This window comes from Ischnura elegans, chromosome 11 (genome assembly GCF_921293095.1).
Source record: "Ischnura elegans chromosome 11, ioIscEleg1.1, whole genome shotgun sequence".
NCBI lineage: Eukaryota > Metazoa > Arthropoda > Insecta > Odonata > Coenagrionidae > Ischnura > Ischnura elegans.
Genome location: NC_060256.1, coordinates 83,668,059 through 83,685,728, shown reverse-complemented (window position 1 = coordinate 83,685,728; position 17,670 = coordinate 83,668,059). Strand labels below are relative to the sequence as shown.

Genomic DNA, 17,670 nt, shown 5'->3' with positions numbered 1-17,670 from the left:
AAATAATGGGGATATTTTTTGATATGAGAAAAGCCTTCGACTCTGTGGACCATGAACTCTTGCTCTTAAAATGCTTATCTCTAGGCATCAGAGGTATCTCTTTAAATTGGCTAAAAACCTACCTATCTAGACGAAAACAGAAGGTAACCATTCGACGAAATGGCATAAATTACTCATCCTCACTTAGGGAGATTGACAAAGGTGTACCACAAGGGTCAGTACTAGGTCCACTGTTATTTTTAATATTTATCAATGACCTACCCAATAAGCTGATGGAAAACCCTAATAATAAGTGTATTTTATTCGCTGATGATGTGAGTGTTCTAACATCTTGTAAAACTGAGATTGAAGTATTAAGATCCAGAAAACCATTAATAGAAAGTATGACTGAATGGTGTACAAACAACAACCTGGTTCTAAGTGCTGAAAAAACACAAGTGTCAATCTTCTAACATAGAAATTCTCCTTTACATGATGACTTTGATCTTGGTATGGTTAAAAACGTAAAATTCCTTGGTATTTATGTCGATTTTTACTTAAAATGGGAAACGCATATTGATTTCTTATGTAAAAAACTAAATACAGTTTTCTATCTGATGTCTGTGATCAAATATACTGTCAGTCTAGATGTGTTGAAGATGCTTTACTATGGTCTGTTCTACTCTAGGATATCATATGGTGTCATGCTCTGGGGTTCCTCACCTAAGTTGCCCAATGTTTTTTTAATTCAAAAGAAATTGTTGAGGGTAATGCTTAAACACCATCACCGAGCTCACTGCAGACCTCTATTTAAAAATCAACATTTGTTAACTGTGCCTTGTATATACATATACCACTCTGTAATCTATGCAAAACAACACCTTAGCGATTTCATTCAAAATAATAGTATACACTCCTACAATACCAGAAAGTGTAATGATCTACATGTCACACAAAAAAATTTTACTCATACCACCAAAGGACCCCGTGCAATGTGCACGAAACTATATAATAAGTTGCCTGGCTATATAAAATGTGAAAATAGAATACTTGTATTTTAAAAAATTGTTTTTACTTATCTTCTTGAAAAATGCTTCTATAGCATTAATGAATATTTGAGTACATGGCATGTAAGGTTTCACAGTGTAAAATTTTATATTCGATGTGTATATTGTACTTTAAACTAATATTTGATATTTTGACGTGTCCTATATACCTGCCTAGTGTGTAACTAGTGTATTGTATCACTGTGGACAAATAAAAAATTCTAAATTCTATTATGGACAAGTTTCATAATTTTAAAACCTTAAGTATGTTAAACACTAAACTAATGAGTCTGTAGCTTCCTGTCTTTTCTAATCAGCTCCTTACCAACAAGAGACGATGTCTTATTACAATGCCACATTTATATACTTCATTATTACAGGAGCAGTGCAGGAGAGCATGCCAGTCCCTGAAAAAGATGTGGAGGAGGCAGAAACTGCCTAAGGCACGCCAAGGAGCGGTTGCAAGGGAGGAAGAGAAATAAATGGTCTGCAGTTTCTTGGGTTATATTATTTTACCAAAGAAGCCAAATGAATATTGTATATGAAAATATGCTTTATTTACTTAAATTCTTGTCCGTACCTAGTATTTATTGATATCAAATTAAATTCAGCCCTAACCTAAATTTGTCCTTTGAGTGTCTTGAAGGTGTCCGAAGCAGACACTTTCAGGATGTCTGTAGGCAGCCTTTATTACTGACATGCATACGTGCAGCAGACATGTTGTGTTGTAAGCCTGCAAAGATGTCGTAACCAAAACACTTCCAAGGGTTGGCAGCACTGCTTTTGTATGTTCTCGTGTGACCAGTGTGACCTGCTGTGTTCTAGTCAGTCTGTAACCTGCCCCGCTACACAGCAGTTGTTCTCTAGCAGATGTTTCCGAACTGTATTCTAACTTCCTATTTTACGAGGCAATAAACGGCCTTACGTACATTGTAAATGGAGCAAATTATTTACAGTTGAAATCCCAACAAGACATCCTCTGGCATAAATGCGGATGGCCTACAGACGTCCGTAGGCCAATAGGCAGACAGTCACCAGACGTCCTAAAGATGTCCGTGTGCTGTGTGGGCAGTGGCTACCTGATGTAATGCGACATATTGCGCTTGATCATGCATTATTTAACAACTTGTTATTTTAACTTTTTTACTTTGCAAATTAAGCTGTGGAGACAATCTCAAGTTTTGTACAGAGCTTTCCTGCTTATTTACAACTGAAGTGAAATTATATTCATTCACTTCTTGTGGTTGTTCATTTAAATTTGCTATTCATCCAGATAATAAGAGTTCCTCCTTGAAACTGAGTATCAAAAACTTAGAACCAATGGGGGAGAAGCAGACTAGTACCAATAACCAAAAGAATTTAAGAATCAACTCATCCTTATTAGGAACCATTTTGATGCACTAATACTTCTCAGGCCACGACCAAACAAAAATGCTTTTGTGCTGAAAAAGTGGCTGGCTTTCCGACCACCTGAAATCCTGCAATGGGACCAGCCATACTGTGTGAGAAATATTCCAATCTTCTTTGATCATTTGCAGGTGAATAAAAGCCCAAAAGAGCAAGCAGCTCTCAACAGCTGTGTGTGCATCATCAAAGATGCACCAGCCAATATTAGGATAAAACACCGACGTGTGTATCTTGTATTTTCTTTTATGCTGCACATATTTGTAGTGCCAAATACGCTGATATATATGTAATTATCATTTTTGTAAATAAATTCAAGAGGTAAAGTAAAGAATTTAAACCTTTTTCAGACGCTAAAAAAATCCTTCCCTGTAATTAAATACTGAACTAAATCACTTAATAAATGTTAACACTTGGGCTTATACGTTCATTTTATAAACATAAATTCATTCCACTACTACTCCACTATCAGAAAAACACCTCAATCATAAGATTTTTTGATTTAAGGATGTAAATATCTTCCAGCCCAAACATGAAATGAGGAAGCCAGGGTACATCTCACTCATTTCCATAGAAGTTATCTTGAACCAAAGGCCTGAACTTTGCCTAAAAAAGGAATAGCCACTCAAAGTCTCCTTGATCTTTAGCTTCTAAAAATGCCTGCACACACACCAGTTCCATTCTAAATTATGACCAGTCACATAAAAAATACGAAGATAGGTAGCTTCTAATATCGTGCTTGCCCTTCCTGAACTCCCTCCTTCCAATGCTTTCCTCCAACCAATGGGGTACTTCTGCCAGAGAGATAAAGCATTTAAGAGGACCTTATGTGAAATCTTGAGGTCATTTGTAAGAAGGGAATCATCAGGAAAAGACAGAGACACTCTCGCCAGCATGAATATTTGGTGTCTAGTATTATCCTTTCTGTTACTCATTGCCGTGGGCACAATAGCAGAAGATGCTTCCAATCCGACCTGCGAAGCCAGAGCATCTTCTACCCAGACGCTCAATCTTTTCATCAACAGTAAGAAGGATGAGGCAGGGGAGTGGTTCACCACATTCCATGCTTCCAAAACAGATCCAAGGAATACAAACATAATATTGAACATGACACAGACCGTTTATCAGTGTAGCAATGGCCAGGCTGTTAAGATCCAAGGAGTGATACGAGGTGAGGTGTAAATCTTTAATAATAATCATTCTGCTATACATTTTTGGAACATCCTATATATTATCAACAAAAATGTGTACGGTCACTAGTATTACCACTTATAAAGAGACATTAATGAAAATTTTGAATTCAACAGTTACACTGTATGAAATCCATTACATATTTCAGGAACAACAGCAAACAGCACAGAGAACAAAGCTCAGACATCTGGCAGACTTACATTTCATCCAAAGTGTGGAACTAACATAGCGATAATTGAGGATGGGAGATCAGCACAAAAAATAAGGTGACTTATCGCATGAACAAAACATTAATACAGATACTGATCAAAATTATGATTAATGAGAATTGGCTAAAATGAGAAAAATAATAAATTAGCCGCAGTGTCTCCTCTCAACTTTCAAAAACATTGTTTCGTAGTAGGTACTGATAAAACGGGTGTTTTAATACAAAAATAGAGGACTTCCAACCATGCAATATTTTCTGGTTTCTCAAGAATAAAAAAATAATTTCCTCAGATTAACTACGACATTAGCACCTACATACCATATTTGTCTGAATATAGTCCCCCCTTTTTTTCCCAAAATGCCTGTGATAAAAGTTAAGGGGGGGGGACTATATTCAAACCCATTTTTTAAATTTTTCCTGAAACTCAAGCCTCAAAATTAGGGGGGGGGGACTATATTCAGAGGGGGACTACATTCGGAGGAATACGGTATATCAGTGGGGTTGCCAGGAGTTTCTTTTGTAGGATGGTCCAAAACAAGGAGAGGAAAATTTTTGAAAAACCAAGCTGCAGCTACTAAGTAGCGAGTTTTAAGCTAATTTTAACACTTTTCATAATGGAAAAAACTTAATTTTTCAAAGAAATCAATCATAAATTCATGATTTTTCAATACTTTGTTTTCTTATATGAAGCATAGCAATTGTGTTTTTATATTCCGGGGTGGAGGAACAGTGGGCACCCTGGACCCTCCCCCTAGCTAGCTACTGACTTATATAACTTCATGATGACTTCTGGTGCTCTACAACTGGCGAGAGTGTTAAAATCAGTTGATGCTCTTGATAGTATCTCATCACTCTGTTACCGGTGCCAATGTCTAGAACTAGAAAAACGTGCTTTAATTTTTTAATTTACAGGGATGATATTGATCAATCCTGACTGGGGTGATAGAAGACTGACAACCAGTCAGGGCAGAGCCCTGAAATTAATAAAATTCTAAATACTTGTCAAAAATCAATCCCATGAGATGCTCGCGAAAATCAATCCCACACTGAATACCAATTAAAATTGTATCCACTGAATTGTAAATTACTCCAATTTTGTCTATACATAATGCTTTTTAGTTGAATAAACCTCGTGTCAGGAAGACTTTATAATCATGGATTAATCCCATTTGATAAAATGGTCCACTTTCATGCTATTTTTTAGAATGTTTAAAAAAAATTAATGCTGCTTCTGAATTTTTAAATAGGTTACATGCTCAAGAAAACTTCAAAAATACAAATAATGGATGAATTTCCAGAACACTCGAAACTCCTTATTTGGCAGTCAGCATGGCTGAAAAAGGGTAGATCTTGCAAAGGATAGCTTGTGCCCTTTCTTCACAACTTTATCAAATCAGGGAAATAAAAAAAAGTTGGTGCCTTTTTTCGTAATTGTCTAAGAGTATTTGTCACAATGCTTCACAAAAACTTTTACATAAATTCCAGTCATGCGGGTAAAAGTGGAAAATAGTAAATTGCTTGTGCGACCTGCTGTGTGATCATTAGTAAAGAGTAGTTCCTTCTGGAGGTAACATCGATGTAGTTTAAATGTCAAACAAAGTCCCAAAAGTGATTGTGTGCTCTCCTGTGGCAAAGTCAGTCAGTCTGTTCACCGGCGCACTAGGAAGCAGTTGTATCTACTAATATCTTATCCATTGAATTTTAGGAGGCAACAAAATGGCTTTACATTGAAAATTGTGTTATTTAAGGCTAAAATCCCAACACTGTTAAGTCAGAGATAATAGGATGGATGTTAAATCTCTGAAATACATGCCTAATGAGACTATGTTGGACAGTACAATATGTATGTTCAGTACATATTATTAAATGACCTCTGCTCCTGAATTAGCAGTATAATACAGCCATTTACTAATAATGCCATCATCAATCATGAAATTAGTGAACACTCTGGCTTTGAAATTCTGTCATCACTCTCAAACAACTAAGTACATGCATGAAGCCACCAGTGGTGCTAGAACTAAATCTTATCAAATGCACAACACTGCATTTCTTGAGTAGGACATTCACATATCTTTCTTTATGTTGAGGATGGAGTTAACATAAAGGCATCAGATGAAGTCAAATATGCACGTGGGATCCACTTACACAATGACTTCAAACCTGTCATAGTTATCATATGTAAGAAATAGAAAGGTAAGCCGCAAGATTCATCATAACTACAAGGAGAAAAGAATGAGGATTACACAGCTTTTACACGAAATAAGAGGGGTGCCATTTGAGTCTTGAAGGCTACCTACTTGGCTTAGAGTGATCAAGCAATTAAAAACAGGCATTTTTCTACAGAGCAACATGGATAACATCATTTTAAAACCTCAATATGTTTCTAGGATCATCAGAAACAATAATATAAGAGAGATATTTTTCCAAATGGATAGGTATTGGAATTTTTTTCCCAAACAATGAAGGACTAAAAATATGTAAATGCTAGGAGGGACTCAGTAATCAAATATCTACAATGCTCACCTTCATTTTTATGCTTCTTTGGCAACAACACCTCCTTATAGCACCTCCTGCCACATACCTGTTGAGGTGGTTTGCAGGGTAGTGTATGAATGAACACAAAAATTTTCCAGGAAAGAATGAAATCAACCTTTCCTCAATGTTATCAGACCAGAATTTAGTAATATATTTACGTACTTGAAACGTCTTAGTGATTGCAGAACAATTTACAGTTTTGTTCACAACTCATAATGATTATGCATGTTGCACACTAGATAAATGTTTTTCTCGAGTCCCTCATTTATTTCAAAAATAGTTGGCAACCCTGGGTACAGACAAAGGCGAATATGTACAAATGGGGGTACAGGGGGTGCACCTCCCCCCTTGTGGGATCACCAGCATTTCTGAGTATTGCAGAACCATAATTGTAACTTTTTTATATTGTAACATTGCATTGCCTTGTATGTATGTAAAATCAGCTTAAGGGGACTGGATACCACGCCAGAAAGTCCATTTGCAGGACGCTACCATTAAGGTCGCTAGAAGGCCATTTTTGCATGTAACAAGGAACTGTTTCCACTAAAAAGCATGGGATGTATGTAGCCTTGGTTTGAATGGTTTTACCATTACACATCTGAAACCAGTTGGGAGGAAAAAATTGCTAACTTCCCAAAAATATGGTCTTTCTCACGTGAGAATTGCTCCGCTCCAAATTTAGAGTCACAGAACTGATCAAAAGTTTGAGTCAAAGCTTAAATAATTAATTTAAATTATTTTTTCTTTAATACTTTCTTAATTTAGTTTCTTTAATACTTTCAAATAAACTTTCTTAAACTTTGCATGAGACTTGATTATGTTTTTATTACAATGAAAGTAAAGGTAGCTCAAGATATCTATTGTGCCCCCCTCTTGAGTTTTTTTGTATCCGCTGTGTACAGAGGAAGCATACATAGATAAATTAATATTGCTCTGCATGACATTAATAAGACAGTGAATGTCTATTTTACAGGATGGGTGAAGCCTTGAATGGAGTGTTGTTGACCAATAGACCCCTTAAAAGGGATGAGTTATTTGAAGTACGTCTTGACAAGTTGGGAACCAAATTTAATTATGGCTTGGGAATCGGAGTGACTTCTTATGCTCCAGAATCATTCACCATACCTGATCATATGTTTCACTTGAAGTAAGTACCTACATATGTACAAACAGTAGGGTAGTTTCATTCATCAAAGAAAACGAAAGGCATTGATTGCGATTCGTTACCCTCCATTAGTATATTCATAATATAAAAATTATTTGGTTTTAGAAATACTGGTTTAGACGAATGGCAATGGTCAATTTTATCCTCATTTGAAAAAGGCCAGATTGGTGCCCATGCAATGCCACTCCACGTGACGTCACAGGGACCTAGTTTCTATACGAGTAGATAGTTTTACTTTGTCTGAGATTACCAATGCATGCATGAGGCACAGAGCTCAGAGAAACATGTCTTAATAATTACCTATTAAAACTTGCTAAGGTCGGAAAGTTTTCTTCATTTGATAAGGTATTAATAATCATTATTTAAGCCAAGCGCTACCAGCTAGCAGGGTACTCTGCTACCTGCTAGCATCCTACGTCGTATCAGCGCTCAAAGCCTCACCCCAAGGTCACCTCACTTGCGGCGGCGGGAACCAGAACGACATCATATGGACCTTTTCCCAGCATTCATACTCAGGCGTCGCGTTTTCGCATGCTCGAAAATTTTCACTTTTCATTTAATCGCGAAAAATAGATATCGTCATTTAAAAATCTAAAAGCGTGAAATGCGTACTCCAGGAGTAATAATCTTTTGATTTAGGCAATAAAAAAATAACAGGAAACCACCCTATTACAATGTGGTTCATGGAATGTAATATCCTTAACATAAAGTATGCTTCAAAAGCTTCAAACTGCTCTAATTCTACACATCTAGCAATCTAGTGCCCCAATCTGAAGACTTCTATAATATAAAATACTTTCTTCATTTTCATTTTTTTTTTCGAAATATGTTTAATGATGTCTATTCTTATAAAATTTAAAGTTTCAAAGGTTTGTCATCATTATCACTGGCTCCCTGCCAAGGATATGGGGCACTGTTGATTTAAAATAAATATGCAAATGTTTTATTATATATTTTAGTTAATTTGTACATGTATATGGAAATTCAAAAGCTCCTGAACCTCATTTCAAGGCTGTATAGAAACATTTATTAATATTCAAGGCAATCATGCTACCTTAGGTCCACTTTATCAATACTTACAAGCTCTTCTCTAGCATATGTACCACAAATGAAGGTTATCTGTTGAACCCTAGGCAAGAGTAAGTTTGATTTAAGTATGGAAAATTACAAAAGCTTTTGTGCTTTTATGTCATAGTTGAAAAATTCCACCAATTCAAACCTGAGTCTATTGTTTATATCAAAACCTATGGATTTGCTTGATTCAAACTCAGAAGAGATTGGCTGATTGGGGAAGAATTTTTTTTCGTAACTTATCTTTCCCTTCCATTTACTATATTCATTTAATGAATTGCAGTTTCTGGTCTGAATAAAAGATCCTGATTACACAAGAAAATTATTTTAATCCAATTGATTTATAAATCAATTAATTTTGCCTTGCTTGAAAGCCATCAATATTATAAAGCTCATTAAAAATCCTTACAATTCATTGAAGTATCTAAAACTCTTCAGTTGAACTTAAGGCCTTGAAGAGAGAGCAGCTATTAGCTTTTTCCATGTTTTATTGTAGAATCATTTTAAAACATTCTTTCAGATCAGGCAATTGGATGTTTTATAATACAGCTGTGTACATTCATGGAGCAGAAAGTGTGAAGAATTATGGAAAAAATGTGTATGATATGAAGGTAAGTGAAATATGAACCATAAACTGTTTAAAAATTTGATCAGTTAGTGTAAGATAGCCCGACACCCAAAATTTAGAATTAATTATATCAATTGACAACAGCCTGATTACATCAATTTTCATCTAATTCTCAATGACTACAGGCTGCATTCAACTGGCAATAAATTACACCATTTGCTGATTCATAGGCAAAAATTTGCCAGTCATAAAAACATTTTCATATGCTACCAACTATTAACGTGCAAAATCATTACCCTAATCTGGGCTACATTGGTCCCCCAAGAATAATTCCAGCTACTAAAAAGGTACAATGTTCAAATTAAGTGTTTGAATTTTGTTAACACTGTTATGTATTTGAGTTCTCTTTTATTTGTATTGCCGCCTTAGTGATGCGCTGTCCGCCATCTTGGAAAATATGTATTGTTATTGCTTTGTTTTTTGGTATGTATGGGATAGCTTGGGGAATAAGGCTCTCTCTCTGACTGGACTTGGAACAAAACGGATGTGCTCACCGAGAGCGGCCATCGGGTGATAATAAATGTCTGATTAAGATGTAGGCCTTTTCATTCCACCTTCCGGATCCAACAAATGGCGACGAGGATGGGATCCATCGGAAGCGGCGGAAATGCAAGATTGGTGGCTGGAATAAGTATTGCTTTTGAATTGTGAAATGAAAATGTGAATTTGAACTTGAACTTAAAATGTGCTCACCACGTGGTCGTAAAACTTTAGTGCCTCAGTATTCTTGCCTGTTTGGTGTTATTTAAGAGCCTGTTTGGCGTTACTTAATTGCCTGTTTGGCGTAAACGCTTCTTACATGTGTTTTTTTTATTATTTGCCGATTAAATTTTTGCCTGTTTGGTGGAATCTTGTGTGCACGTGTTTAACGGATTTTGGTTGCTGGTTTTTGCCTGATTGGCGTGTGTATTTGCTGCTTTTATCGCTTGAATTTTTGGCTTCAACTGATGTGTGATCGCTTTTTTCTTAAATTTTGGTCATAGTTATGGATTTGTAGTTTTTGAGTTTGCACGTTAAGGGGTTTTCGTTGTTGAACTGATACTGTGGACAAGAGGACTTAAAGTGATCATATTATGGGATGAAAATACCTCTATTTTGTTAGTTACCGATTTCCTGTGATTTGTTTTTTTTTTGTGTGAACTCTGAACCGACAATTCAAAATGGCTACGGGCGAACTTGGTGGCGTGGGTACGGCATGTGCTCCGTTAATAAACGTCGGTATGGTCCCTAATTTTAGTGGGAATGCAGAAGAATTTGAGGACTTTAAAGAGCAATTATTATTTTATTTTGAGGCACATAATGTGGTTTTACCTACCCAACAAAGGGCTGTGCTTTTATCGTGTACTGGTCCTCACACCTACGCGATTGCAAAAAAATTGTGCGCTCCTGACCGGCCGGGGACGAAAACTTTTGATGAACTGATGGCCATTATGTCTAGCCATTTTATTCCTACCGCGTGTGTGTGGGTTGAAAGGGATAAGTTTGATGCCCGCATGCAGGGGCCGGATGAGGCCTTCAAAGATTTTCTAGCGGACCTTAAACAGTTGGCCGAACACTGCAAGTTCGACAACCTCGATCAAGCCCTTTTGAGGCAAGTGCTCCGCGGAATGAGGAATTTGAGCTTAAAAGAACAATTATTCTCCCTAAAATTCGAAGAGCTTAATCTAAGGGTTGCAACTGATCGCGCTATTGCGGCAGAAAGGGCTCGAGTTCACGTTCGCCAATTTCAAAGTGCTGGTTCGGTGGAAGTGATTAATATTCATTCAGTTTCGTCCCCGAGACAAGTGACTAGGGCAGTGGGAAGTGGTCCGGTTGGCCCACGTCATGAACATCAAGTGAGGGGTCCAGCGCAGAGTGGCACGGGATGTCACCGTTGTGGGTTTCCATCCCCGCACAATTGCCCCATGAAGGACCTGCCATTATTGTCACCTTAAGGGGCACATCGCGAAGATGTGTTTCCGGAAACGTCGGGCGGCGATGCAGAGGTCTGATGGGGGAGCTCAGCAGCAGCAGCACCGTGGGCATCAGGATGATGCAGACCGCTTTGAGCCAAGGCGGGATAATGTTCAAGAGAGGACCTATGGTGGACCTTCTGTGCGGCAGCAGCGGAACCAGGGGTTTCGTGGTGGTCACGGGCCGTCTTGGCGGATTCAAGGATCTTCGCAGCATCATCTGCCATCATCTTCACAGCATTATCTGCCATCTCCAGATGAGTCTCCTGAACCAGGGTTTCGAGGTGGTCATGGGCCATCTTGGCAGCATCAAGGATCTTCACAGCATCATCTACCATCTCCAGATGCGTCTCCTGAGCCAGTCCCCAGCCCATCCAGTGCAAATCAGATAAGATCTATGCTTTTTCATACCCCTGCTTCAGTGGCCCCTGCTCCTATTAAAATTTATGTCAATATAGAGAATGTGCCTGTTTTAATGGAAGTTGATAGTGGAGCGGGGCATACCATAATAGGTAAAACATTGTATGATGAGAAATTCCCCTTTTTGAAGATATCTCCATCAGAGATTAGATTGTCCACCTGGTCCAATCAAAAGTTAGACATTTTGGGACAGTGTATGGTGAATGTGTCGTACAATAACGAAAATGCTAGGCTGTTGCTCTTAGTTGCTGCTACCCCAGGTCCTTCACTTTTGGGACGCTCATGGTTTAAAAATTTAATGATAAGTGTGTCAGGGGTAAATCATTTGGGCAACTTTGATAGCCTTCCTCGAGAGATTGCTGACTTTCATCATGTGTTTTCTCCTGGCTTAGGGAAATATTCAGGACCACCTGCTCGTATTCACCTTAAGAATGATGCGAAGCCAGTATTCAAAAAAGCACGGCCAGTTCCCTTTGCCTTGCTTCCTCGAGTGGATAAGGAACTTGATAACTTGGTGAATGAAGGAATCTTGGTTCCTGTGAAAGTGTCTGAATGGGCAACTCCTGTGGTGAATGTGTTAAAAAGGGATGGAACAATTCGAATTTGTGGAGACTATTCTTGCACAGTGAACCCAAATTGCTTGAGAGATGTGTATCCCCTTCCGACTATAGATGAACTGTTGGCTAAATTAGTGGGTGGAAAGTTTTTTGCACGCTTTGATTTGTCTTTAGCTTTTTTGCAGCTGACAGTGGATCCAGAGACAGCTAAACTCCTTACGCTGAACACTCACAAGGGGTTATTCCAGGTACATCGCCTTAGCCAAGGTCTGAGTGCCTCACCAGGCATTTTTCAACGGACAATGGAGACTTTGTTGGCAGGACTCAAAGGAGTGGTTGTCTATTTAGATGATATTTTGGTGCAAGCTTCTTCTAAGGAAGAGTTGTGGCAGAGAGTGCGAGAGGCTTTATCCCGCATATCTACTGCAGGCCTTCGTCTTCGACCAGAGAAGTGCCAATTCGGGGTAACGAGTATCCAGTTTGTAGGGTACTTGATCAATGGACATGGAATTTTCCCTACCAATGAGAAGGTAAAAGCCATATTAAGTGCCCCTGTTCCTCATAATGTTGATACCTTAAGAGTATACTTGGGTTTTATTAACTATTATGACAGATTCTTTCCAAATAAGGGCTCCAGGTTTCATATTTTGTATGATTTACTGAAACAAGACACTCCATGGAATTGGTCTTCAGCACATGATGAGTGCATAGAATATGTGAAACGTGTGGTCACTACTGCTTCTTTAGTACATTTTGACCCCAATCTTCCCTTAGTTCTTGCTTGTGATGCCTCTCCTCATGGAGTAGGTGCTGTTTTATCGCATGTTATGCCTGATGGTAACGAAAAACCTGTGGCTTTTGCTTCTCGGGTGTTGAAGCCAGTGGAGAAGAACTATTCACATGTGGACAAAGAATCCCTGGCAGTGATTTTTGGTGTGCAAAAGTTCTATAAGTATTTGTGGGGGCGTAATTTTACTATAATAACTGACAGTAAACCTGTTGTGGGTATATTTAATAGTGAAAGGAAGCAGCTTCCAGAAGTGTTATCTCCTAGAGTATTGAGATGGTGTCTGTATCTGGCCAATTTTAATTATGTTATAAAACACCGGCCTGGGAGTAACCATTGTAATGCTGATTTTTTAAGCAGGCTACCTATTGACCAAGATGGAGATGACTCCTTCCCAGACCCAGCAGGTATTTTGTTGCTGGAGGAGGCCCCCCCCCTCTTCCGCATTGACGGCTTCATCAATTGCAGAAGTCACACAACGGGACCCTGTACTATCCATTGTTTTGGACTGTATCCTTAGAGGACGGCAATTTTCTTCTAATCCCGCTGTTCAAACCTTTTTGCGAGGGCATGGAGGCTCTTTATCTGTAATGAGTGGGTGTCTTCTTCGGGGGGATCGAGTGGTAATACCAGCAGCTTTGAGACCTTCAGTTCTCCAGTTGCTGCATAAAGCCCATCAAGGCATTGTCCGAACAAAAAGAGTGGCACGCAGTTATGCTTGGTGGCCAAATATTGACAAAGATATTGAAATCATGATTAAATCTTGTGAGAGTTGTGCATTGGCACAAAATAACCCTCCGAAGGCTAAAGTAATGTCATGGGATATTCCTAAAAAGCCGTGGTCGAGAGTCCATGTGGATTTTGCTGGCCCCTTTCATGGCCATACTTTATTTATTTTGATTGATGCTACTTCGAAGTGGGATGAGGTTGCATTTACTAAAGGGTCTTTCTCTTCTAGTACTGTTATTTGTCAATTGAAAAGATGGTTTTCTACTCATGGGTTGCCTGATCTAGTAGTATCTGACAATGGCCCAGCATTTACGTCTGAACAATTTAAAATTTATCTGGAAGGGAATGGGATTAGCCATTATTTGACTCCTCCTTACCATCCAGCCTCTAATGGCCAAGTGGAAAGAACTGTCCAGACCATAAAAAGATTGTTGAGGAAGCTACCATCAAAGGAATGGGTAGAGGAGCTCCCAAATATTCTCCTCATGTTGAGGTCAACCCCTAATGATATGGGAAGGGCCCCGAGTGAAATCCTAATGGGTCGCAAATTAACAACCTTACTAGACCGGTTGCTCCCCAACACTGGAATTGATGGGGGGGAGGGAAGACCTGACTCAAGTCTCAAGTCTTACAAATATTTCCTTGGGGATTTAGTTTATTTTAGAGTTTACTCTGGGGGTAAGAGGGTTTGGCAACGTGGGACAATTGTAGGAATTGAGGGTACTAGAATTTTTAAAGTAAAAAATGAAGAGGGGAAAATTGAGAGGCGTCATGTAGACCAACTCCAGAGGAGAATATCTCCTAATGACAATTCTCAGTTCATTTCACAGGCATGGTCTCCAGGCAGAGATGTTGAGGAAAGAAGCTCGTGGGATTGGAGAGGTGAGCTACCTCCCTTAATATTAGATGAGGTTCCCGAGCCCACAGTAGTAAACAGTAGTCCTTCAACTGCTCCAAGCCCTGAGACAGAGACTGATGAGGACACAAGACCGGAAGCCCAGGTGGCAGTAGACAATTCTCCTGGACAAGATAACCGTCCGAGGCGGATGACCAAGCAGCCTCCCTATCTAAAGGATTATTTTGTTAATTGAAGATTTATGTTCATGATTAAAAGGGGGGAGGATATTATGTATTTGAGTTCTCTTTTATTTGTATTGCCGCCTTAGTGATGCGCTGTCCGCCATCTTGGAAAATATGTATTGTTATTGCTTTGTTTTTTGGTATGTATGGGATAGCTTGGGGAATAAGGCTCTCTCTCTGACTGGACTTGGAACAAAACGGACGTGCTCACCGAGAGCGGCCATCGGGTGATAATAAATGTCTGATTAAGATGTAGGCCTTTTCATTCCACCTTCCGGATCCAACAAACACTTAAACAGATACCTATGAGAAACAATTTAAAATTATTAAAGGACATATTGGTTTTACAACAGTGGTTAAATTGCTCTTTACTCCTTGAACCCAGGAAATTGGGTCCATTCAATCCTGTCTGATGCAACATAGTCTACTGTTTGTTTTCAAATTTCCATAGTGTTCTATACAGAAAGTTAATAACTAAGCAATTCAGCAATTTAAAATTCAGAGGCAGCGCCTCATCCTGCTAGATAAATGTTTGAGTACATGCCATTGAAGCTGTTGAATCAGGTTTTTTCACCGGTGTTCATTAGAAACAGGTCAAGGTCATTAATAAAATTTGATACCAATTTGATACTCTTTGGTTACACTACACCTTTGTGCTGCTCCATAAGGTGTTGTGTGCATTGAAGTCTCCAAGTAAAATGTAGGGCCACAGTAGCTGGCAAGCGAGGGATCCCAAATTAATCCAACGAACTGGCTCACCTTCCGGCAGATACATACTGCAAAGGATAATTGCCTCATGTGCGTTTACTGTCACTGCAACAGCCTGTAGCGGAGTGTTTAATTGTATTCGAGAGGCACCTCCGGAAGGGCCTCCCGAACAACAATCGCCACAACACCCTCGGCATGCTGGCCACTAGTATCATCAACTCTATAAATATTGCAACTTTTTAAAATGTCCTTGTCCTTCAGTTTAAAATGCTCATTCTGCAGGCAGATGTAGACGAGATTTATGTCTCTAATTGAAGCAACAAGCACCTCCGAAATCCTCCAGCCTGGTTTCAGATGGGATCTCTTGGATGGAGGTGAACCCGTATCCACAGCACTTGCTGCTGACACATAATGTGCTGCAGTGAGCCCTAAAGGCCGTTTTACATGGTACACGGTAATTGCGCAATCTGACATACGTGCGAAGGCGCAATCAAAATTGCATCGTGTAAAGCGGTGAATTGCTAGAACACATGCGAGAATGCGTGGATGCGAGGCAGCAAAGTAGCCCCTTTTCTAATTTCGTTCATGCATTCGCACAATTCCACGCCATTTTAGAAATTAATGCAGCTAACCTGCGCAATTCCGTGCCCCGTGTAAAACAGCCTTAAGAAGGGCTCCCGATGGCAGTCCCCCATTGCCGGCCAACAGATTGATGCAATTGGCTAGATCATCGCCTCCCGTTTACAGAGAATACAGGGCAGAAGTGGGGTATTGAACTCCGGCCCATACCAGGTATCCAATGCTCGGCTGGGTGCTCAAGAACTCACCCATCATGATCCCCTTCGAGGTCTCCAGGCACGGCAAACACCTGAGTGGATCTCCAACCAGATGGTACACAGTCAGATAACCCACAAACTGTCTGGACTGAACCCTTGGTGCGCTATGGGTTTTTTTTAACAAGGTTGTCTCCCCTGTGGGCTCAGGTCCGTGAAGATGCAGCTGCCCAAAGGAAAAGATGACCCTCTTCCTCCCGTGCAGGGTTTCTTTTACTGTTTTTGATCCTTACTCAAACCTTGACGTGTCCTATATTTGTAAAAAAAATATCACGGGACAAATAAAATTATTTTTATTATTTTCTACCATAAGATGTATTTTTAAATTTTTTTGGAATAAGTTTTTATATAAATATCTTTTACCTCAATTAGGTGGGAGATCGAGTTGGTGTGATGGTGAATAAACTGGGAACATTACATTTTTTTATCAAAGGCGAAGATCAGGGACCAGCCGCATCCAATATGCCAAGCACACTTCATGGAGCTTTTGAGCTAAACTACAATGCAGCCAAGGGAACAATTGTTAATTCTTCATAATTACAAAGGAGCGGGTTTTCCATTGCAAGATAATGACTTTTTAATGGAACATAAAATAATTTACATGAGAATAAATTAGCAATAAAAGAAACCTTGTAGCTTATTTATTATCTTGGTAAAATTACATTGTCACCGTTTCATCTTCACCTACAAAAAAAATGCTGTACTTCTCAGACAATCATTACCTGAAAATAAGATATCCAGCAAGTTTAATCAGAGGAGCTCAAAAGAACCTTTTCTATTGATAAAAAAAAACCCTTTCCTAAACTATAATAATTAATTTTGCACAACTTATGCTAATGCATAACCACAAATCGATGGCTAAGTTCTAACAACACGTATTTCAAAAATAGCAACTTTTCAGGAGAGCATAAAAAGATTTATTTTTTTAATTGTATATAATTTTAATTGAAATTAAGAAAAAATATATGTATGCTGAAAAAGAAGTATAAATTTGCAAGCAAAGAGTTGTTCTTTGCTTGAATTTTATTGTTTATCAACAGTATTAACTCAGGCCCGCCAAATTTTGAGATACGTGTTGTTAGATCTTAGCCATCGATATGTTCCTCTGAAGATAAGAAATTTTGACTTCATTTGACAAGTACTCCAATATTACTAGAAAATAAATTTAGCCAGGTATAAGAATGCCTGATCATCTCAAAATAAATGTTAGCACACAAATTTAGATCACTTCCAGCTGTATGATGAAATGTGAAAGCCAGAGCAAATCTTTAATAGGAAGGCAAAAAAATAATTCTTCCAGGAAGTATGTATTCCTAAGTTCATTAAAATAAGAAAAATATACCCGTGACCAGCATTCTCACCATATTGTGTCTTTCT

The 17,670-nt window shown here is 38.7% G+C and overlaps 1 protein-coding gene across 1 annotated transcript; it reads left to right on the top strand.

Annotated features, from left to right (window-relative positions):
- Positions 1–3,295: 3,295 nt before the first annotated feature.
- On the top strand, positions 3,296–16,921 carry LOC124167705 (neuralized-like protein 4). Its single transcript, XM_046545703.1, has 5 exons — positions 3,296–3,600; positions 3,769–3,886; positions 7,337–7,510; positions 9,120–9,210; positions 16,666–16,921. Exons 1-5 carry the CDS (start codon positions 3,324–3,326, stop codon positions 16,828–16,830), a joined length of 825 nt encoding a protein of 274 aa, XP_046401659.1. The 5' UTR covers positions 3,296–3,323; the 3' UTR covers positions 16,831–16,921.
- Positions 16,922–17,670: the final 749 nt, after the last annotated feature.